Source organism: Sabethes cyaneus, chromosome 3 (assembly GCF_943734655.1).
Source record: "Sabethes cyaneus chromosome 3, idSabCyanKW18_F2, whole genome shotgun sequence".
NCBI classification, from domain to species: domain Eukaryota; kingdom Metazoa; phylum Arthropoda; class Insecta; order Diptera; family Culicidae; genus Sabethes; species Sabethes cyaneus.
The window spans coordinates 172,675,013-172,700,025 of record NC_071355.1 but is presented as its reverse complement, the minus strand read 5'-3'; the positions used below and the strand labels follow the sequence as shown (position 1 = coordinate 172,700,025).

At 37.7% G+C, this 25,013-nt stretch overlaps 3 protein-coding genes across 7 annotated transcripts in view; 1 reads left to right on the top strand and 2 right to left on the bottom strand.

Annotated features, from left to right (window-relative positions):
- The first annotated feature begins 6,406 nt into the window (after positions 1 to 6,406).
- On the top strand, positions 6,407 to 7,191 carry LOC128743821 (uncharacterized). The gene is made up of 3 exons (XM_053840495.1): positions 6,407 to 6,612; positions 6,721 to 6,917; positions 7,023 to 7,191. Exons 1-3 carry the CDS (start codon positions 6,516 to 6,518, stop codon positions 7,155 to 7,157), a joined length of 429 nt encoding a protein of 142 aa, XP_053696470.1. The 5' UTR covers positions 6,407 to 6,515; the 3' UTR covers positions 7,158 to 7,191.
- Positions 7,192 to 7,251: 60 nt separating this feature from the next.
- Positions 7,252 to 8,621, bottom strand: LOC128740420 (protein tilB). Its single transcript, XM_053835959.1, has 4 exons — positions 8,612 to 8,621; positions 7,711 to 8,557; positions 7,443 to 7,651; positions 7,252 to 7,391 (listed from the first exon to the last, which is right to left on the bottom strand). The coding sequence occupies exons 1-4, from the start codon at positions 8,619 to 8,621 to the stop codon at positions 7,252 to 7,254; spliced, it is 1,206 nt and encodes a 401-aa protein (XP_053691934.1).
- A 254-nt stretch (positions 8,622 to 8,875) lies between these two features.
- Positions 8,876 to 25,013, bottom strand: part of LOC128744590 (phosphatidylcholine:ceramide cholinephosphotransferase 1-like) — a 50,890-nt gene continuing 34,752 nt past the window's right edge. For 4 of the 5 annotated variants that reach the window (XM_053841717.1, XM_053841718.1, XM_053841714.1 and 1 more), the window contains exons 2-5: positions 10,569 to 10,957; positions 10,229 to 10,509; positions 9,989 to 10,167; positions 8,876 to 9,917 (exon numbers count right to left, since the gene is read on the bottom strand). In XM_053841717.1, coding sequence (XP_053697692.1) covers positions 9,762 to 9,917; positions 9,989 to 10,167; positions 10,229 to 10,509; positions 10,569 to 10,957 — 1,005 coding nt within the window. In that variant the 3' untranslated portion in view covers positions 8,876 to 9,761. The remainder of the gene's footprint in view (positions 9,918 to 9,988; positions 10,168 to 10,228; positions 10,510 to 10,568; positions 10,958 to 25,013) is intronic. The other variant, XM_053841716.1, reaches the window with a different exon arrangement.

Here is a 25,013-nt window from a genome sequence, read left to right as displayed (position 1 = left end):
ATTGCCACAAATTAAACTGTGTTGTACATAAATCGTGAATCTCGGATGACCTTCCCAAGCAACCAGAAGTTCGAATATTACTTGACACACGAACTCGAAAGTTCACAATTAGTTCAAATTCAGTTCCGCTGAATTATGTTGCTGATTAGTAGTGTCTATCAAGCATACGTGGAACTAAATGCTTTAAGGTGAAACGGTACTGAATTCAACATGGTCGGATATCCTATATCCTCACAAGGACGCCATTTTTTCGGCCATGTTGGGATTCAGTACCGTATCACCTTAAGAAGTGCTGTGAGTAGGGGTTCCTGGGGTAATAAGCACCGTCGAGGCAAAATGCACCCCCTTTGTTTCTAAGCCAAAACACAATTTAAAAATAAAAAAATAATTCTGCCAGTTAAATAGATGTTTGCTTTGGCTACTATGTGAATTTGGCAGCTCTATCTAATCAGGAAACGTAAATAATAATAAAAATACGTTTTCTATAAATAACCTGTAACTTTTTGCTTCGCTTTACTAACACTTTTTAACTACTCCGACCACATTAATCGCTGGTAAATGTTATAATTCGATTACACTCAACCCCCGCTAATATGAAAAACAGCTCGTTCAGATGGGGCGAGTTCATTTTTAATCTGAATATTTGGTAACTCTATTCATTTTCACGCACGCGCAAGACGCGCACCCTATGAACTTGTTTTGATTTGACGAAAACAAACGTTTTGAAAACATCTCAAACATGCGCGAATTCTAAAGGTTCGGTTTGTATAATACGAAAATGGCTCGGCAGTTTCGACTAAAATGGTCTGTTTTGAGTGCTGGAGAGAGATAAGTTGCATATGAGCTATATTGCCAAAGCTCCTGAGCAAGAGGAAACGCATTAAGATTTTTTGCTTTTTTTTTATTTACCGGTCCACTTTAACGTCAGTTGTGTGTGACGCTTGATCGATTTTTAATATGAACTCATTCATACCACCGGGGTACAGATTAAAAATGTTCACATTAAAGAAGGTCATACCAACGGGGGTACACGGTAATTGTTGTTTGAGCTACACAATTCTGATAAAACATCAGAAGTTTTGATATTTATTACTTTTGTTTTTACCAGGAACGTTTTTTTGTAAGTTTGGGGCAAACTGCACCCCGTTACTCGGGGCAAAATGCACCCTCAGCAAACATACTTTATTTACTTTGCTTCTTTTTAAAAATGACACGCAATCCCAAGTAACCAAATGTTCGAATATTACTTGACAAGCGAACTCAAAAGTTCACAATTAGTTCATTTTTAGTTCCGTAGACCCTCTTTGCTGATTAGTAGTGTATATCAAGTGTACGTAGAACTAAATGCTTTAAGAAGTGCTGTAAGTACTTCATAGATACTTCAAAGCTATTAGGATGCTACATGAAGTTTTGAAGTAACCTTAGTTGCTAACAAGTTCTGCTTGTATGCTTCTGGCCACGAAATGATTGTTATTATATTTATGTTTACATTTTTGGTGATCAAACCAGTAAACATTTTCATTTCACTCCATCACTCAAATAAATTTAATCATCGCACATGTTTTATCAGTAAATAGAATAAATTAGAATGCAATGCTTTTCATTATTTTTCAACTATGCGCATATCAATAACATATGCTGTAGGCTCGGGTGTAGGTAAATATCTCACTATTACTTGATTGCCTGACTCCGAACTTTAATGTTCTATAATTAACTCACGCTGCACAAAGCTGCTGAAAGTTCTAAAACATACTTATACTCAAGAATATCTCTTTAGCAAAGTTCACATCGCTTGTATACGGCAAATATGACGCAATGGATCGGGATAGGGTTACAACGCGGAACGCCCGGGTTCAAACCCAACAGCAGGCGAATGCAACGAATATAGAAGTTAGGTAGAAGTATAAAAATAGAACATAGAAGTGCTGCTAAATATTAGCTTTTTCTTAATTTTTGACAGTTTATTTCGAAGCTGCTTAGCGTTCTATGCAGCGAACTCAAGATAACTTGAAAGTTCGGTTAATTACTTAAAAGTGAAGCTGCTTAACAAGTTATAGATGAATATACATAAAGCTGCTTAACCCTCGTTAGACACCGTTATCCGAACTTTTGGTTACTTGGGAATTACGTCCGAAAGTGTAATATGTTGTCAGGTACTGTTAAACAAATACAGTCAGCACTGGACGCTGTAAGATACTGTGTTTCAAAAATTATGCTACTCGAGTACACAGAATTCCAAGCAAACACACCTCCAATAATTCATCTGCCTTCCCTCGAATAGGAACTGTTATCACAGCATTTGGTAAAAACTAGAAACGACATTGTCAGTTAGCACGCACGAATTGTATTACAATTATTGAATTCATTGAATTGAATTCATTGCATTGAATTCATTCCCGTCAATTGATACAAGACATGCATGGATGTATTTTGCCCCGGTTAGTTGCGTTTTCAGACTTTTGCCTCAGTATCAAAAATCACTTTGCACGCCTTTTTCCCAAAAGTTTTCAGCATGATAACTTCAGAAACTTTTAACTAATATTCTTGAGATTATGCTCAGTATTTAAGATTGATGTTTGCTTTAAGTTTTAATAGGGAAAAACCACGATTTCCTTAAACGGTGCATATTACCCCAGGCTACCCTACTTCATAGATACTTCAAAGCTATTAGGATGCTACATGAAGTTCTGAAGTAACTTTAGTTGCTAACAAGTTCTGCGTGCATACTTCTGGTCACTTTTTTGTTTAAATTTCTGGTGATCAAACCAGCAGAACCTAAAACTATTTGAGATTAATTATTTTCACATTAATCACTCGAATAAATTTAATCCTCGCACATTTCTAATTATAAATATATTGCTGATTGCAAGGAAAATTGTACCATCCAAAGTGCGATATCGCTCATAAAAGTGCTATTTTGCATTAAATCGTTTCGGTATCTTCGGCGCACTTTTTCGTTATATTCCAAGCAATGTAAGTGCGCCGAAGAGACCGAAACGATTTAATGCAAAATAGCACTTTTAGGAGCGATATCGCACTTTGGATGGTACAATTTTCCTTGCAATTGACAATAAATTAAAATGCAATGCTCTTCATTAATGTGTTGTGTTGTGTCGCATATGCTGTCGGTATCTCACTATTACTGTGTTACCTGACTCACTGCGAAATGCGTTGTATTCGCGGGATTGTGTTGGTTCGAAAGGTTTCGAAAAATATCGCCCTTGTATCGAAAATATCGTTAATTTTGATCACTAAAAATAACGTACTTAAATGTTATATTTCATGTGCCAGTAGTACGCAATAATTGTATTGTTATTTATGCAACTTTTTACAAATTAAATGCAATAACAAAAGCACAACTTATAAAAAATCGTTTGTTATCGATATTAACTGCATATGCGTTATAAACGAATAAAACGTATGGTTACGTTTCATTTCAATAATACGCATATTCGCAGTGAGTCAGCTAAAACAGTAGTTAATTGTCTGGCTCCAAAGTTTATGTTCTATAATTAACTCGCGCTGCATGAAGCTGATGCAAGTTCTAAAACGAACTTTTACTTAAGAACAAACTCATTGGCAAAATTCACATCGTTTGTATACGACAAAGGTGACGCAGTGGATCGGGATAGGTTTACAACGCGGAACACCCGGGTTCAACCCCAACAACAAGCAAATGCAACGAATATAGAAGTTAGGTAGAAGTATAAAAACAGAACCATAGAAGTGCTGCTAAATTTTAGCTTTTTCTTAGTTTTTGACAGTTTATTTCGATGCTGCTTAGCGTTCTATGCAGCGAACTCAAGACAGCTTGAAAGTTCAGTTAATTACTTCAAAGTGACACTGCTTAGCAAGTTATAAATTAATATTCATAAAGCTGTTAACCCAAGTAACCAAGAGTTCGAATAATGGTGTCTAACGAGGGTTAAACAGCTGTATGAATATTAATCTATAACTTGCTAAGCAGCGTCACTTTTAAGTAATTAACCGAACTTTCAAGCTGTCTTGAGTTTGAACGATTCCTCTTGCAAACCAACGGGGTTTCTTTTTAATTTGAACAACTGGTAACCCGAAATATACTGAAACCTGTGTGAACTGGCCGCCTTGTTTTGGTGGTTTGTTTTAGTTGGCAGTTGCAAGCGCGAATATTACATTTTCCGATCGGATTTCTATCTTAAGCGGGGTACGCTGCTGAAAAGAAAACAGCTCAAGAAAAAATCTTGTTATTTACCGAAGAAATTTTGACAACTCCAATGCAAGCAACCATCTGTCATTTTTTCTTGTGGTAATAATTGCGCCGGATATTATTCCGTACGGAAAAGTGACGTTTTAATTCACCTGCATGTAAAACTGCGCCATCTGAACGTGAAATAATATTTCTTATGAAGTGCGTACTGCTTAAGAAATCGTAAACGAAATCGATTTCTTGAGCATTTCTTGTCCTATCTTTTTACCCATTACTTTTCAGCAGCGTACCCCGCTTTAATAACAAAAACGTGCTGCAATCAGCATTCTTTTCTATGTGTAATTCGAAATTATACCTTTTTTCTTCAAATACATATCACATTGTTTTGCTAAACGAAATTATTAATTTTGCATGTTTCGGCGAATATACTTGTGTGCGTAAGGCTAGGGCTTTAAAGAAATGTCACATCCATAAAATTTCTGCCGCTTATCAGTATCCATTCAGAGACTAACCACAATTTAGGAAATGTATCAACTCCCATCCAATCATTTCCCCGAATGTATCATTTCCCCTAAATCCATTTACTCGAATACTTATTCCGAAATCACGAGTAGAATTGGGTTGTTTAATGCACGAGAAATTTTACATTTAGACACATTTATCCATAAAGAACACTCCCAGGAACATATAACAAAATTTATTTTTGCAATTAAATTGCCCACGGCTTCGATATTATAAAAAACATTGTTTAAATTTTTTATTAAAAGACACTTGCGTTTATATAATGACGTTCGTGAGTTACGTTAAGAAACAGGCACAAGACACGTAAGATGATTTCAACAGGGACGTTATTTCATCACAGTGACAACAAAAAATGTCAAAAGCTTTCGCAAACGCGGCGGACTATAGTTGATGTTAAATGAAGGTTGCCACAAACTATCAGGAAAACAAACAGCGAATGTCGCGAATGGTTTTTCGGTGGCATGTAGTCTTAAATATTAACCTGACTTATTAAACATAAAAAAACATTTTTTTGGACATTTATACAATAACAAAAACAAAATTATTTGTGTTTTCTTATATTTTATGCCAATCTGTATCATATGCCATCAAAACCTATATACCGTTAAACAACCCAATTCATGAACTAACAAAACTAACAAATTTCATCCCAAGCCTTTTGCCATGTGTGTCTGGTCTTACTCAAATTTTCTTTTCCAGTTATGCGTTATTTCAAAATAGATTAAAGAAAAGTTGAGATACCTATCCAGCTTTTTATGAGCCATAATGGTGGACGTGTTCGTAATATTTGAATGGCATTTTTGACATTTCCCTAATACATCGCACGTTTTCTTTCCGCACATTCCTTTAGTTTTAACGTGAACGCGCCGAAAGAAAACGTGCGATGTATTAGGGAAGTGTCAAAAATGCTGTTCAAATATTACGAACACGTCCGCCATTATGGCTCGTAAAAAGCTAGATATCGTGTAGTATTTGCTAAATTTGCAATGAAACAACTAACAAATGACATGGGTCTGTAAAGAAGAAGAACAGGCCTCTCAAGCGGAGTAAAAAATTTTTGCATAAACAAATGATGTCATGTTGAGAATGACATTTGAACCATTTTTAATTTGCTCGTCGTGCAAACCAGCGGGGTTCAAATTAAAAAGTGGTCAGATTAAAAATGGTCAAACGAACGGGGGTCCACGGTATTTACCCCATTTACCTCTATAAGCGGGGTGCGCTGCTGAAAAGAAAACAGCTCAAGAAAAAATCTTGCTATTTACCGAAGAAATTTTGACAACTCCAATGCAAGCAACCACCTGTCATTTTTTCTTGTGGTAATAATTGCGCCGGATATTATTCCGTACGGAAAAGTGACGTTTTAATTCACCTGCATGTAAAACTGCGCCATCTGAACGTGAAATAATATTTCTTATGAAGTGCGTACTGCTTAAGAAATCGTAAACGAAATCGATTTCTTGAGCATTTCTTGTCCTATCTTTTTACCCATTACTTTTCAGCAGCGTACCCCGCTATAAATGTACATTGAGCACTAAAAGAGCCCCTCATATTCTAATTTCTTTCTGTTCCATCTATTCCAAAATGTTCCTTAACACCAACCGCTGTCAGTTGCTGTCAACTTGATTCATCATCATCATTTTTGTCAATGATGACTGATGAGCCTGATGAGGACATGCATGGTGATTAAATTTTGGATTTGGAAACTGCAAAAATAAACAAAACAACGCACGAAGTTCGTACCCTTCGTAACTATTATTAGTGTGAAAAGCGTTTAGTAAATACTAGTAATTTTTAATTAAAAGCCATGTCAAAAACGCTAGCAAGAAAAGCTCTAGCTTTGGCAGAAGAGGGACTAGAATTATCAAGCAAGAAGAAATCCGTACAATCAAGTAATTCAAAAGGTAAGAATACTCTGCCTATGGTGAAAATATACAAGCTAATTTTTGCTCTATAGGATTTTTACGTAGAAATTAGTTTTTTGAGTAATATATTCATTACAAATTTTACAGATAGTGATTTAACGACACTACATAAAAAACCTATTAAACATGGTGATAAGTGGAAGTCCAAACCAAAACGTGTCGAAAGGTTAACCGTTGTGGAAGCGCGTAAGCAACTACGAAATGTTAAAGACAGCACAGACGAAAATATTAAAAAATTGTTGCTCTTGAGCTCGGCAAATATTGGACATCAGGCAACTGGCAAGGTACGTAGCCGATTTCTCAAATCAAGTGTCTTTCTATAAATATTAGCAGGTTTAGTTTTATTTTGAAGGTGTAGTTGTTTTCAACAAAACGTATTTTATTTCCAGCTGGTTAAACGTGCACAGACCGGCCGGTACGTTGTTAAGGCGAAAGAACTTGTTCCGAAAAAGAATAAAAAAGAAAGTGTATTCAGCGAAGAAGATTTTGCTAAATTCGAAGAGGAATTGAAAAAGTTAGGATAAGCATAATAATAATTCTTTGTATAAAATTTCAAACTAACAGAAATCAATTTATAAGTAAAAATATATTTGTTAATTTTCAATAGTTTATGTTCATCTAAACCAATGGTGGTATTTCATCTCCATCGTCGTGTGCTTTGCCCTTTTGTGCACATTTATTAACAATGTGTCTATAATCAACTGTACCTTTCAACTCTCTGTTCATCTTGTGCGGCTGACTTTGAACATTGTCTAAAGCTGCAAATATACTTATCATTGAATAAATTCAAATATTTTTTTGCAATTTACCTTTCGTCTTTGATTGGTTAAAGGATACATTTTGGGTGTTAAGTTTCGGCAAAGCAATAGAAAGATGGCCGGTTGTACCGGAACGCTGACACGCAGATTGATCTGTTAGCACTTCGTCTTTTAAAGCTAATTGAAAAATTTTTCCTTTTACGGTCACTCTTACATAGTTTGGCTGAACGTCTACCTCAATATAAGAGGTGTCTAAATACCTGCAAAATAAAATTATTTAATTATGTTAAAATTTTACATTTGCCGCTGAAAGCGTAACTTGAAAACGTGTAAATCTAACTTGTACTGATCACCTTCATCGTGAAAAAGAAATTTTAATTTTGGTTCATTCAAATTGTAAGGCCTCCCACATTCGGCAAATAGAATGGTTTTTCTTGTCTTAACCGTTGAATTTTTCACACTCGACTCAGCCTTTTCCCTAGCTCGTTTAGCATATTTTGCCATCAGATTTCTGATTTCAGGACAATGTTCACTTTTTTGTTGCCAAAATTGGGCCGTTCTTTGTTCATCGTCCAAGTGTTTGACACTTTCTTCTTGCTCTCGTATCAACTGGGAAACTCGAACCTTTTGTCTGCCTCTTTCGATTTGATAATCGTTTTGAAACTGAAAAATACGGCTGCGATTTTCTTCAAAACTTTTAGCAGCGTTTAGTCGTTCAGTTATTGTAATATCTTGTCCGTCCAGCGTTTCAAGCAGCGGTAAAGCACATATTACGTAATTGCGATAATCGTCGTAGTCTGTACAAGGATTTCCTGTAAGATACAGTTCCTTCAAGTTATAGTTTCTCTGCAGTGACTCCACACTAGTTAGCTCGCCAATAAAATTCAACGTTAAATCTAGTTTTTGAAGCGATTCGAGACCCTGCAAATTTTCGATTCGCTCAATGTTGTTGAGTGCTAAATTCAGATATTCCAGCTTTTTTAGCATTTGCAGATTTTCAATTTTTGATATCAAATTCGATTGAAGCAAGAGTATTTTTAAGTCTCGACACCACCGGTCAATATGTTCGATACACTCGATGTCCTCTTGGTGCAGTGACAGTTCTTCCAAGGTACCTATTACCAGCTCATTGTGCTCCGAACGCTTCCGGATCAGTTGTTCAGTTACTAAGAAAAATGTATTATTGTACGCTCACATTAATAACACGTAGAATTACTTACTTCGCACCATTTTATTGTTAGTAATAAAATGTTATTTATAAGCAAAAATATTATCCCCAAACTAGGCGAAAAATGCATTTTCAATAAATAAATTAGAATTGTTACCTTGGTAACGAAGCTTTCAATTTCTGTTGCCTTGTTTAACAAATACAACGAATACCTATATTGACGTGCGTACTAGCTTATCTTCTGGAAATAAAAGCGTCCATCCATTTTTCTGTTACTGAGAGAGTTATACAATCACTTAATTATAAATAGATAGCAATGAAACAAGTGGAGTTACTTTGTTCTTTTTCTTTTATTGTTTTTTTGTTCAAAGGCACTACGTGCGGATTTGGACCTTTATAAATCTTAAAACCTAAATAACTTACCTCATAAATGCTCCTCTAGATCTAAAACTATATCTTACACATTATGATAGGTAACATCTTGTTCTTGAGGAGAAACATACATCGAATTAACATTGTTTTTCTGTACATATTTGCTTTTGTAAATACATGGAGACAATTCGTTTATCAACTGCAAAAAGCAGCGTTTATATAATTGGATTACTTAAAAATAGTTCCAGTAAAAATACTTGTCTAATGATTATCACATGTTTCCAAACATCTTTTGCTGAAAGATCTTCTCTCGTTCTTGTTAAGGCAGCTCATGTTACTTTGAATTATATTATCTGTTAATCTTCTGTTAATCGTATTTTTTCCTCGGCAAAAACATTTTTATTTAATCCAACCTTTCAAAAACGACTAGAAAAAGTCCATCATCATATGCTTCCGAGTTCGAACTACATTCTAAGAGCTCCAACACTAAAAGCTATGTTTAAAACTCTTTTTTTCTTAGATTAGTTGTTTGATTAAGGCTACTATTTCCTACTTTTGACTTTAATAAATTTTGTGTACTTATGTATACTAAAATATCAGCTCAAGTTCTGTGAACTTTACAATTCTAAAACAACATTAATGTATTTCCTAATCTGGGGTAATCAAGTCTTATACATTTGGGTTTGTTGCCTTTCCACAGCAGATAGGGCACATATCAATCAGCCTTACCCGGAAGGTTTCGTCGTTAGTAACAGAAACATAAACAATCGGTAGTTTCCTCGCATTGGTCTTTTGAGGATGGTTCTAGCGAGTGGCGCAATGTACTGTAATCAGCTCTCGCGACTTGCCAGCTTCGGTGTTTTTTTGGTCCACGGAATTGGGAATGGACAGTTGTACTGTAGTGGCACTGGTCCTCGAACATTTTTTTCGAAGTAACGGAAGATAAAAAACCACCATTCACGACCGATATAGTTGTGTCCGTTTTGCTGTGTGGATTGAACATGTTATTAAAATACAAACTTTTATCAAATAAACGTATGCCAAAGATTTTTGGTACCTTCAAAAGAAGACTGTTGTTGGCTAATGTGTGATAAGTCCAAAACAGTCTTGTTGTCACATAATATGCAATCAGTACGTCGATAGTATAGTGACCGTGGGCCAGCAACACCATTATTATGCCGGTCAAACTTGCACTCCAAGCGATCCAGTGAACGATCCAGAATTTTTTGGGAGAGTCTAAAAGTAGAAAACCGAAATTATATTGAACTAGACACATTCTCCGCACGATGTTAATTACATTCTGCAATTATCAAATATCCCATCACTAACGTCACCGTGTGACCACTGTATATATAATCGCCACAGTATGTGTGTTTCCCATTGATCGACAATCCAAAGCCCGAAATTAGTTGAAAGGCACGCTTCATGATAAGCAGAAAACTGCGCTCCGTTGCATTTACCCTTGGGCTGCAGTAGTACGTCACACTAGACACCGGCAGTACCGTCACGTACATGGTTATTGACCTCATAAAATATAATATCGACATTAGCAGGAAAACCCTGCGCATTACGATGAATCTGCAAAAGGATTATCATTGAAAAACACTCAACATGCCTTTGAAAGCAATATGTTTTACCTGTGCTTATGAACAGCGATTAGTAAAACGCAAGAGTTAACAACAATCATTATAAGCACTTCGCTGACATCCAGCGCCCACTCAACTGGTCTTATATTATCCAGGACTAAATCCGGCAGTGGGCCGTAACTTTCGCGATCCGGTACATGGTCGTGAACTATCGACAGCGACACCGTTGCCAGTATGAAGTTGACAGCCATGAGAAGCAGCGCCAGTACCGTTTTCCATACTTCCTTTGGAAAGCGCTGCTCGTCGCGAAGCGGAACAGGAACATCGATTTTGATCATTACGGCTTCGCTAGACGGACTGCTGTGGCCATCCGACTGTGGGTGTTGCTGATGGTAAGAATGACCTCCGTTGTAGCCATAATCGTAGCCATCTGGTACCTCCTTTAAGAAATAGAGAAACAATTTGAATTAAAATATGTAGCATGACAAGCTACTTTTTTGTGTCTAGTAGCAGAAATCCAACAATTTTTGAGAATAGTACAAAAAGCAAATGTTTTATTGTGCATGTTTAAATTGCTCAATTATGTGGAGAACAAAATTATATTTCATAGCATATCAATATCGTTTAAAATTGGTTTAAATAAATTTGCAGATAACGAAATTTCGTCGATAAATAACGGTGAAGCTTGATCTGTACGATTAATAGGTTGCTTCAATCCACGCTGTTTCTGCTTGCGAATTTTTGCTTCCTTGGTGCGTCCTGCTGACGGTGCTTTTCCGTAGCCTATGTCTGTGGTACGTGAGGTGTTGGAATGTTTTACCCGAATATGTTTCTCCCGATCCCCTCTTTGACGGAAATTCTTGTCGCAGTATGAACAGCTGTACGGTTTTTCACCTGCCGGAAGAAGCAAGAGTTATTAAGGTTCTTGTAAAAATCTAGGTATCTACCCGAATGGATTCTTTGGTGGTTCTTCAATGCATCAGCACGGTAAAAACGTTTTCCACATTCGTCGCATCCATAACGTCGTTCCCCACGGTGAATTAGACGATGCTGGTAATACACCGACCCGGTTAAAAAACGTTTATCGCACAAATCACAATGATACGGACGTTCTCCCGTATGACATTTGCGAATATGATCCTTGAGGTCCGGTCGAATAGTGAAACTACGATTGCAACCGACCTCTGGGCACGTAAAAGGGCGAATTCCTTTATGGAAGCGTAAATGTTGCCATAAATGGCTCGATTGAGTATAAGTTTTTCCGCACAGCTCGCACAAATATGGTCTGCTTAAAGAAGGTGCTGTAGCCTCCGATGCAACCGTAGGCTTTTCTGCCACATGGCGACGTATCCCTAAAGTAGTGGGTCGTTTTGGCACGTGCATTTCGGCGTGGTGAGAGAAAATCGTATCGGCGTTGTCAAAGACTATACCGCACAGTTCACAGCTAAGTTTTAAAGAACCCGGGTCATCGTTGTTTGCCTTCGTAATACGAGGAAATAAATGATAATTTCCATAGCGGTGTTCGTACAATGCAGCTAAGCCACCAAATACTTCATCACAAACGTTACAAGCAAAATATTTGGATAAATTTTGAAACTCTTCCTTCCACGACACACGAAAGACACATTCGCTCTGCCTATGGTAGAGGGTGTCCTTAATATAGGGTATTTTTATTTCGCAAAGGGAACATTCAAACGTTATTAACGGGTCATGCAGTGACTCATGTTGATAAAGGCTTGGTAAATCAGCAAAATGCTTTTCACAAAACTCGCACTGGAAAACAGTTGTCAAGATTACCACTCGAGTTGCCTTACGCAACGAAAGCTTGCCTTCGTTCATATAAGCACCATCGTACTGTTCAAATTCTTTCTCCCAGTCAACTTCCTCGAAGTGTTCCATCATTTTGTCTACCGATCCAAAAACTATACCGCACTGGAGACATTTCAAGCAAACTTTAAACGGTTCGGAGGATGCTTTAGCAGGTGTCGCCGTTTGCGTAGATTCCACTTCGAGCTTTTCACGATGACGGTTTGCAATGTGTCTCGTCAGACCGGATGCATGCACAAACTTTCGTTCGCAATGGGAGCAATCGTGTGTTTGCCGCAGGTAATTCTTGTCTCCGGAACGTCGATTCCGTTTTTGTGCATCACTTTCAACTTTTCCCTTCCTGGTAAGCTTTTTCCATTGTTCGATATTCTCCTCGATCTGCTTAAAACAAGGATGGTTATCCAGCACGCTTCTGGATGCTATGCGTTTCTTTTTCTCATCATACTCGCACACATGCTCCTCGAAGCGATCCGGAGTGAAAATCTGGTCACAATTTGCACACTTTATCCGACAGTTTTCATCGGATGAATTGCTATCTGTAGCAAAAAACAATTTCAACTCAGCGGTTTGTAATCAGAATATTGTTTTGAACAAACTTACTTGATTGCTCGGACGTTTCTTGTTCCGGACTGCTTTGCACAACCAGCTGATCGGCGACATTATTCGTCGCAGCAGCCATTTTTTTACTTCACGTGCTGCTCTGTCGCTGATCGTCTAGGAAAATGCAAGCTTAACTTTTTTCGAGCATTCATACCAGCGAATTTACGTTACCTAGCAACACGTGTTGAATATGACGAATGCTCCTGTGCTGGGTCAGCAGTCAGCGCCGCTGACTGCAGTTTCTAATGTCACGTCCACGTGCACAAATGCATAATATTCACCAAACCAAAGAAGTACGGTATGCACTTGTGCGTGGTAAATAACCAAAAATGCATATGAGATACGACATACGAGTCATATCGTAATGGGCTAAATGTCGTACGTCACATCGAACGTAATTAGTTTAAGCTTCTATACGATAGATTTTCAAGACTATCTATAAATTTAATATAACAAGCAAGATTATTTGTAAATAGTACCGATTAAAAAATCAGAATTGCCTAATAAATATTAATCGCATTGATTATCAGCCATGAAATATTATAACATATTGTTAATTGATCTTTACAACCAACTAAATCTTGCTTATAATAGTGCTAATCAAAGAATCAAAACTTTGAGCAGCCGAAAAATTTTGAGCTAACATGGTAATTAGCGCTTTTTTTCCTTTTATAATTTCATTAGCAACGTTACTAATTTTTATTTACTTGTTAAATACCTGTTAAATATTGTTTGAGTGATGCAGTGATACATCTCTACAAAGCACAAAACGTTGTTCAATAAAATTCTCTTTGAATTTGCGGCATAATGGGGGTGGCAAAAAGATCGCAATCTCAAAGTTTCCAAATGCTGCTGTGGATGTTCAATCTCTTGATGTCAATTTTATCCCACCGTAATCCACAGCTATGGACTTTTACATCTCTTTATATCCAGAAGACTAGGTACAATCGATTTGTTTACGTCGATTACGTTTGCACATACTTTTGTTGAATAAATTTAAAATTATTTTCATTCCATATATTTTCACTGTAAAATTAACGACACATTTTGAAAATAATGATTGTGGATCTGGCGGTTACAATTCAAATTTGGCCAATTCAGGCTTCGAAAAACGTCTGCTTTTTTTTGGTGAAGTTACCCAATTGATCCTTTTTATTGGAGAATGGAGGTTTTGGCTTTGGATTCCTCTCCTTACAAAGCAAAGGCCTGTGAGTGGTATATCCCTAACAACGCGTAGATGGTGCCCAAGAACAAGATCCCTTCTAACACGCCAGAGAAATATTGGACTCTTTTCATGCGGAATCTGCAGAACACCCTATAAACTGTTGAGGCAAGTAGCGCTGCTGCGAATAAAGCGCCTGTACAGAATCTGATGGCAGAACAGAAAATTTCGCTTTTTTCTGTATTTTGTAATAATTAAACTTCAAAAAGAAAAATAATTCAATTTTTAATAGGAAATTTATTACACGAATTTTACTTATATGACGTCCGCCAATATGTTACGAAAAAATTAACAAAATTGTTTATATATATTAGCATATTATTGAAATTTTTAAAAACAAAACGACTGAAACCACTACGACTAAATTCTACTAGTTGCTGGCACATTCGTACACATGATGATTTTTTATGTCATCGACCCTTTATCCCCTATCCAAATGTACGACCTGATCGAAAAATTACGATAACAGCCGGATGCAATAAAAACTAGCACGTGCTCAATCTTTGTTCAAAATTTAGCTTTAAAATCGCGTGTAAATCGCGTAAATAAGTACCGTATCCTATAAGCATGCACGACCGCAATCGCAATGTCGTTGAAGATCGACAGCAGGTGATAGGCATAACAATTGCAGATAAAGTGCCAATTGACACTACAGGTTGATAACGTTTATCAGTTACACAAAATTAAAGTACTCAAAAGTGAAATGCGCACCGTGTCGTATGCACGAATAATCAAACAAAATGTGATTGTTTGCTATTCAATGTTTGTTGATAAATGCATTATCTTTATATGCCTGCCTACGGTAACTTACAGTTTATTGTGTTGACCCCACCGGGGGATTTAGTTATTAAACAATCGCCAAAAATAAATATGTTTATTTCAGAAGTATCACCAATGGGATCGTGATTGTAAAAATATGAGTCATAATCATAGTAAGTACATACGACAAAACTGAAAAGGAAAACACTTTAAGGTGTACAATCACATAAGGTGCACGAGCGGGAGACGAAACGATGTAAAAATCAAAATTATCGTATTTTTTCAAGACGTGCATTTAAAAAATTTGAGCATCCTTTATTTTTATTGGTGTGTTCGTGTTGCCTCTACAACCTCCCCCGCAATACTCCGATGATTTATTATTCCGGATCTCGCTAGACCACAAACTGTCGAATTGACAATTATTTTACAACTTCTTTCAATCGAACATTGCCTTCGTTATGCGTCGCCGTACGAGTCAAGATAATGCTCCTTTAAGCCCTGTATAGAGTTCCGAGCGAAGTGAAAATCCCATACAAAACGTTCAACTTTTTCACTAGCGCAAAAACTGCATTTCGCTTCACTCCAGAGATGCCATATTTTCTGAAAAAAATGTCTGCAACTGCTCGAAAACCGAAAAAATCGAGCAGTTTTTCGGCTACTCGAATTTTCTGGCTTAAAAATAATCTGCGAAAATCTGCACACTTTTTTAGGAAGTCTGTGAAAGTTTAAAGAGCTTCGAACAAAAATCTGCACCAAAACAATAAAAGTCAGAAAAACTGCAAATATCTGCAAACTTATAATGATCTGCAAGACCGTTCCAAAAATCTGCAATTTGCAGACAAATCTGCAAATCTGGTATCCCTGCTTCACTCGGAACTGTAAACAAACGTGATCCACCGAAATTAAAGATTGTGGATGACATCTTTTTCACTTGGGTACTTTTCTTTCGCGCGCGTCTACGTTCGTGAACAAAGCTGCAGCTAGCGAAAACTTGACGTTTCAAGCCAATGAGTGTGTACAGGTGTGGAAAAGGGAAATATTTATTAATATTGGCAAAAAAAACTTCATGACTCCAAAAACATACCGCAACGAGCAATGTGGATTTTTTGTAGAATTAGACGTCACGCCAAACCGTTATTACTGATTTTTAGGTTTTAAAAACGTATTGATAATGTTTTGCGCTACACTTAATTACTGCAGCACCATTGCCCCACTTGTAAATACCACATTGGCTTTAAATTTGTTTTCACTTCGCTCGAACTGTAAACCCTTCAATTCACTTCGCATGAACTGTAAACCGAAAGCTCATGAAATTATGAAGAGATCCACAGTCTTTATTTTCCGCGAGCGAAAAGACACGCTTTTTCACTTGCTTCGATTTTCACTTCGCTTGGAACTGTATACTAGGCTTTAGAATATGTTCAGATTTGTTCACGTATGCATATAAACAAAACCAAATTTCAAACCCACATTAACATGAGTTTGACTGCCGAATTATCGATTTATTATTATTTTGGCTTTTTACCTTTCACGCACACGCTAACAGCCCCCGGGCATCAACCCTGTTTCCTGTGAAGCCCTATAATGGTATAAAGTTTGACCGACCGAATTGCGCCCTGCAAAGCCTTGGGTTATAAACGTCTTTAAGACTTGACCCTCCCACAATAGATCGTAATAATGGTCGCAGTGGTCAAACCTTCCGACAAAAAAAGATTTGACCCTTCTTTATCGACAGTCTTTGCAGCCGTTTACTAGAGTACAGGACAATTACGGGGCTAGTGCAACGATCCTGCTGACCCTAGCGGGAAACAAAGGTTTGACTGCATCTTAAGACAAGGCCAAACAAATGCTTGACTGCGTCTTAAGACAAGGCCTGCGCAATATAATTTCTCCATCTATTTCGATTCATGGCAACTGGTTTGCAGTTGCGCAGGCACCCAGTGCTCGCCAAATCGCGCTCCACCTAATCTTGCCACCTCGCTCGCTGTGCCCCTCTTCATCTTGTTCCTACCGGGTTCGATGCGAAGACCATTTTTGCAGGATAGTCTAGCATTCTAGCAACATGTCCTGCCCAACGTATCCGTCCAGCTTCAACTACTTTCTGAATACTGGGTTTGCCGTAGAGACGCGCGAGCTCGTGGTTCATTCTTCGCCTCAGTGTGCACTTTGTCCGGGGCTCAGATTGTTCGACCGCAAGTGGTTGTGGAGTCCGTAGTAGGCCCGACTTCCGCTGATAATATGCCTTTCAATCTCACGGCTGGTATTGTTGTCCTCTGTTGCTAGTGAGCCAAGGTATACGAACTCGTCGAGTACCTCAAACTCATCCCCGTCGATTACCACAGCACTGCCCAAGCTCGGTCCCGTCTGCCAGCATATACTTCGTTGTAGACGTATTTATCTTCAACCCAATCTTCTCTGCTTCGCGTTTTAGTCTGGTGTGCTTATATTCCACCGCCTCAAATGTTCTGCCGACAGCATCCACGTCGTCAGCAAAGCAGATAAACTGATTGAATTTATTGAAAATCGTGCCCGCATTTCGATCGCCGCATCGTCTTATAACACCTTCAAGCGCAATGTTAAATAGCAGGCAGGAAAGTCCCCTGCTAGATTCGAACTTTGCGACCTGAACCAAAACACATCATACGATACCACAAATCACACTAGAATACAAAAACAAATCACACTAGAATTCAAAAACAAAAAAGGCAGGAAAGTCCGCTGCTAGAATCGAATGGGTCCGACAATCCACCCGAGATTCTCACACAGCACTGGATCCCATCCATCGTAGCGATAATAAGTCTAGTTAGCATACCCGGAAAGCCATTTTCGTCTAAAATTTTCTATAGCTCTTGTCGGTTTACACTATCATATGCGGCTTTGAAATCGATGAACAGGTGATATGTGTTCACTCGGAATTCGCGGCACTTTTGGAGGATCTGCCGTAGGGTGAAGATTTGGTCCGTTGTAGACCGACCCTCCATAAAACCGGCCTGGTAACTTTCCACAAATCTATTGGTTATTGGCGATAGTCGATAGAAGATGACTTGGGAGAGCACTTTGTAGGCGGCATTCAGAATAGTGATCGCTCGGTAGTTCTCACTGGCTTATCGCCTTCTTGTAGATAGGGCAGGTAACTCCGTCGTCGTTCCATATACCAAATCTTGACAATCAGTTGACGCAGACGGGGCCCATTTTAATACATCTTGTTGTATGTTTTGTTTAGCTTCAATTATTGTAGTCGCTATTCACTTTTTTGCATTATTGTGTATCCAGCACTAAATTGGGCTTCCGAAAAAACGGTAAACGATTTTTCTTCCGTACCGTACATTAAACCTAGTGTCGGAAGTGGTGCGCTGTATAGCACGTCTCATTTACTATACAGCGCACTACTTCCGACACTAGGTTTAATGTACGGTACGCAAGAAAAATCGTTTGCCGTTTTTTCGTAAGTCCAATTTAGTGCTGACGACACAATCACCCTTATTCTGCAAGTCACGCCGCGGCGAGTCGAATTGACTGGTGTCACCTAGGTGACAACCGTGTCACCTAGGTAAGAAACCCCTGTCACCTAAGTGACAAACCGTGTCATCTAGGTGACAAAGCGAGTCACCTAGGTGACAATTGTCACCTCATTCGTGGTGACTCCAAATTGGTCACGTCACTCGCCTCGCAGAATGAGGATAAATATATACCCATTGGCGAACAGTTTAGAAGTTTTCAGTTATAATGGGACTATCCGGAATGTTCCGGCTAGAGTTACCTTAGGGAAATTGGCCACTTTGCGACCTGAACCAAAACACTTCATACGATACCTCAAATCACACAAGAATTCAAAAACTATATCAATGCATTGCAATGGAATTCAAATTAATTACCTCGGGCCACGTTGATCATATCTAGACATATTCCGGGACCCCCAGGTAATTGACCAGCTTCGAACATAAAGAAAAACTTATCGGACAACATCTTAAATCACACTAGAAATCAAGAACTAGATCAATGGAAGTCAAATCTACTATCTAGGGTCGCGTTGGTCGTGCCTGGATATTTTCGAGGGACTTCGGGAACCCCAGGAAAGCACAATGTATATGATAATAAAACCGTGTCCAGAACTGGCCATAGTGATCCTAGGTGCTCAATTTTACTTAAACAGTGTCCACGGTAAAATTGCAACACACTACACACTCAAATTGCTCTAGCTTGTGCACCGTAGGGTAAAATCAATTGAAAATTTGTATGGAGAAAGTTCAAAGTGCATTGTTTATACTGTGTGAGGCTTTTTATCAGGTGCGCAAAAATATGAAAAATACCGTCGAAAGAACAGCTCGAAAATCGGAATCTGTCAGATCATGCCTTCGCAAAAAGTTGGGAATCCCAAATTGTACCTGTAAAGGTAAGTTTGATGTTCCAGAGAACCGCCGAAAACAGAAAATGTCGAACTTTGTCAACAAATTCTTGATTTGGCAAGCAATTTGTTCATGTGGAAAGCGGAGTACACCTTTCGCGAATCCAGGTAGCATAAACATAGACAGGTGTGTTTGAAAGATTGTCTCCAAAAGCGATTTCTTCCTCTTCTGAAGTCTCACAACTGTCCTACGATCTTCTGGTAGGAGTTGACTTCATGCCATTATGCAAAGGCCGTGCTGGAAGAGTGGCATTAGGCAAATAATGTCGATTTTTCGCCGGTGCTGCGGCCAATCGAGGAATACTAGGCTATTAAGAAGCATAATCTTCTGAAACATCCCAAAGTAGTCAAAACAGTTGAAGAAATGAAGAAAGTAGGTATGTGTAAATATACAAAACATGTCGATTAAGCGTGTAGGGCGCTATATCTCTGCATATTAGCGTTGGTAGGAGGCAATGCTTATCAACTTAGTCCGAATTGGCTCTTTTCATAACGCCTGATTTTTGTTTTCAGGTATAATAAATTCAAGTTTGTCACGTGGTTCCATAAATCTTGCATGTGCATATTATTTTTTGATATGAATTGGATTATTACGGCTTATGACCATTCATCATATTCAATTTATAAAAAAAGTATATTTTATATCTTAATTTTCATAATTGTTACTTTACAGGACAATTTTTCGAATATCTCATATAATTGGTGATTACATACTGAGTGTCGTTTCGTATAGCAATTTAGCATTGTTCGTTTACGTGCCTCGCTCGTTGCATTTTTCTGACTGCGGTGGTGTTTGAAGATCATTAAATTATTAACTTGGGCACACTTAATAATGACGTGCTTACAAACCAGAACGTATATTGAAGCGTTTCAAACGACGCATTAGATACGTGAAATCGGGACTCAGGAACATTGCGCGCGTGACTACCATTATATGATAATTAGGGTTTTTAGGTATTTTTTATGATCGAAGGATGCCCAAAGGTAACTCGCGTAACCATAGTTTTCGATGTAATTGCCAAATTGAAGCGTTTGTCTCAGGACGGCTTTCGGGTATTGCAACAAATATCTATTGGTATCTAATAACTACTCGCGCTATTTCGGACAAATCGAACAGGTTAATAGCACATAAGCTTCGGTATCGGTGAACTGATTTCTCATATTTTTTTATATCAATATTTCGGATTTCTTAAAATTGAAAAGCATAATGGAAACACTCCAAATATTAAAAAAAAAAACAAAATAGAAAGTATCGTAAAGTTTATACATAATTATGATCCAGTAACAGAATTATAACACAAAAAGATCATAAAAAAGAATAAATAATAGTACATGACAGAAAACGGGATGTATGGACCAGAGCGCTCATATTGAAAATATTTATATTAAATATATCCACAATATAAGAAAGCATTCAACTATGACCTATAACCCAAAGACAATAAATAAGTGCAATGACAGAAGTAATTAAAGAAAATCACTTAAAAATCATATCTATAAAGTACACAAAAACAATAACATCAATGAATGGGAGGGTCCATCAGGGTACTTGTTTGAAGCAATGTGCTTAGGGAGAGTGAAGTGGCCAACTTGCTAAGGATAACCTTGGCCCGGCTAACAACACATTGTGGATAATGAGCGGGCCCTTCTCCCCACCAATTTGGGCCATTCTGCATTGGGAGGGCTTACTCAACGATTGACTCATGTGATGTAGTTTCTGGAAGGAGATTCTTAAATACCCTTGGTACGTGCAAGTGATGTTACTTGCCGACCGATTCCCTTTTGGCCCTTCATACAGGAGCTGGTAAACGTGACCAATCGTTATGTTTGTATGATTCCCCTTGTCAAGATATGCCCATTGCTATGAACAGTTGTTCTGCTAAGATAGGTGGTAGTTCCCATACATACATACATACATATACAAAACATGTCGATTTTGTGGTTGTGCAAAATCTTATTGGAGGAGTAAAGGTCAAAGTACGGGCATTATGATACGGAGGCGAAATGTAATAAAATAAGAACACTAAAACTAAGCTTAATTGTTTCATATGATGCCCTGAAAGTTTGATGACAATCAGATAAAAACTCGAATTTTGCTAATTAATTTTGTGTGTTGCAATTTTACCGTGCACGCTCTTTATATGGAGTTATTTTTAGGGTAATAGAGGCACTTACAACCTCTCCAAGTAGATTCGAACATACGACTTGTTCAATCAGTGTCGTACCTCGAGGCCAACTGAGAGAATTATTTTGCATATCTGCATTCTGCATCTGCATTCTGTACGCTAGTTCTCAATACAAACGAATTGCTCTTGTTATTTTCGTAACTCGCCGATTCAACTAAGCGTGAAAAAAAGTACGGTTCGGCCAATGCCATTTGACCAAAGCTTCTTAAAGAAGTTTTTTTTCTATTAACAAGATGAAATTGCCTGTGACAGACATTCTAAAAGGACCGCGCATTCATTCGTTGTATAGACAAACAATGTTCTGACAATGCGAACGGAAAAATGCCGGTCATAAATTGATTCATCAATTAACACTGATTGTCGCGTTCCCTCGGGACTGTCTGTGTGTTGATCATATATGGTTTGAACAAGGAACAAGTTTTGTTAAGTAAAAAACTTTCGTCATAGGATCAAACACATTGTTTCCGATGTCGTTGTATTGATTGAACTGATAATAATGAATCGTTAAGTTCTGTTAGATATTTTCACACATTACCGATGCTAGACTTCTAAAGACAATCATGCACTTTGAGTTATCTTGTAGTTGCCGACGAAGGTGCTTGCAAAGCTCAATTTATTGTCCAACAAAATTCTTTTCATGAAAAGAATATGTTAAGTACCCGGTAAAATTTCAAGATAAGAAATACTCTACTGTTATCGGCGTACGACGTCAATTTCTGTGCCATGCCTCCTCGTCGCCGTATTGCAGCATTCTTATCGCCATTTTTTTTAATATTTTGTTTGCCAATGGAAAGGTACTGCATTTTCTGGCAGGCGGGGGACGTCGTCGAAGCAGAGTAGGTACAGGTTGTAGAGAAGTACAAACACCTTCCTTCAAGGTTAACATTGTTGAAATTATTGCTATTTACTAAGGCAAAAGTGGAAGATGCTTTTGCTCAAAAGCTTCTGGATTGTAAATATGCATGAGCAAAAATGATGTTACATGATTTTTTGAAGCTGTACGATTGATGACTGTGGGTTATAATTGAACTCCATATCCATTGAATTGAACTCCATATTCATTTTGATTTAAGTATTTGTATATTTATAAAAACGCTTCATATTTTCGAAAAATTGCACCTTCATTTTAATGGTCCTATTGTTCTGTTAGACACTGATACTCGATAATGGTAGAATTTTCTAGCTTTATTTTCACCTTTCGTCCCCCACGAAGTGCAAGCTAAACAAAGTAGGTACAATTATGTCATACCCGTGCTTAAAAACACACGCGCCCACAACCGTTTTTACAAACAACCGTAACCTTGATCAAATAGGTATGAACATGAGCTTGCAAACTAGCACAACTTTTTACTATTATACGGGCACTAAGTTTCACTCTAATGAGATTTATTCCTATATAGCTAGTGACAAATTCGCAACATGCTCTGCAGTGGGTTACCTTTAACACTATCTTTTGTGTTCAATAAATTACGTTTGAGTTCGATATTGTAAAGAAGGTTTAGCTGAAATAGTACAATTTGAATAGTATGTAGGTATTGAATGCTGAATAGGTATCCAATTTTCTGGATAAGCTGGATAGTTTCGAAGTAAAACTTTAAGACAACAATCGTTAACTTTTTACAACAACAGAGTCAAGAATATTGTAGCAGCGAACGGTAAGGTAAGCTTCCTCTGGGAAAAACTTGTGTTTAATGAAATTGAGTGCATACAAACTAATGCTCGGACCTTATCAACATTGTACAATCAGAATCAGAACAATCTAGAATGTCTTTAAGGGGGACTCCACTTTGTAGGTGGCGAATTTTCAGTCTGAAAGAAAAATCCTCAGCCTGATGTCACTACCGTGAGAGCACGGCTACCAACGCTGCTTGACCAGGGATGGTTCGATCACTTTAACCCAATTTTGATTCATTTAACAGTGCCGTTTCAGTTAAGCAAAATTTGAACAAGTTTTATATAGGACATTTATAGAACTAGTTATTATCTGCAACCTTGCTGAACAAAGCTAGGTTGTATCTTCTGTATTTAGAATTTAGAATTAGCACTATAATCAAATTCAACATTTACTTGGCCACCAACAAAGTAGCAGCATTGTAATACGGCAATTACAAAAGATACAGCAATACTTTATTTCACAGTATTGTAGATAATAACTAGTTCTACAAACGTCGCATATAAACTTTTTCAAATTCCTGTACTTGATATAACAAAAAAATAGGAATACTCTGAAATGTGTCTTAAAAATTTTCGCAGTTTTTTGACGAAACTAAACAAGTGCATGATGACAGGCCCCCTTAAGCACTCGAAGCCCTAGTGTCAAGGAGAACATTCATCTTTATTGTTCCTAACGAGCGAAGTTTGTTTATGATGGAATGACTGATGCGGCGGCCAATTATCACTCTTCTAATAATACAGTGCAAACTGACTATCACCGCAATCTGCGGGACCGTGACGCGTATGTTATTCTGTACATACTTGTTTTTGCGTGTTTTGCAGCTGCAAATCTTCGGGGTGCCGTGGACAAACTGTGTATCTACCTTCTCATAGCTAATCATAGGCGATAAACTAAATCAGATTGTGTAACATTGTTTATGTGCTTAGTGATACTATGGAGATAATGAATTTTCTTTCTGCATAGAGAGTACGCTACAACCGTTATATTATATGATTCAGGAGCTACCCTGATTCTAATCATAGGTTAGCCGGTACCGTGTAATTGTCACTACATATTATACTTTACGTACTCTACACAGCCCATTGGTTGAGCCCAACGTAAATTTCAATCTCGTATTCTTTCATTCGTTAAAATATTAGAACGCATTAATCATAATTACGCTTGCATGACTCGCCATGTACCGGTTTCAGTTAATAATGAATGAAATTGAGTCACGATATGCTCATCGTAACGTTGTTCGATAGGTAATAGAATATTTTCCCTGGTAAATCATTGATATCGTTTCTTTATTCCGTTTGTCTCTAAATTCTACCATTCATCCAACGGTTTTGCAGTTAGTGAGAATCGGTGCATGTACAGTCAGTCCACAATCATGGATCACACGCAATTATGGGTCATTTTAGCTTTATCCACCGAATCATGCATGAATATTATACTAGTTAATTGATAAAATTGTTATCATTAAGTGATATTTAAAGGGAAATTAGCAGCTAAAGCTAAAATATCTCACAATTTTGTGTGACCCATGATTGTGGGCTGACTGTAGTTCTGCATTAGATAAACCCTGAGAGAGAGAAGCCAGCTGGAACTGGTTTTGTGCATCGAACTTTCGGAAGTATTTATTTGCGATGAAATGTCGAACCTCTCGCAAACCCAAACATGCTGACTTGATTTAAATGGTGCTATTTAAATTTTCTGCATCAAATGGTCGGTGTTAAATCAGACCGGACCAAGTCGTTAAATTTAAAAAAATGAGTTAATGACAGCAAACGATCAACAATTTTCTAAGCTACAATTGACTCTTATCAGACTACATAAATGT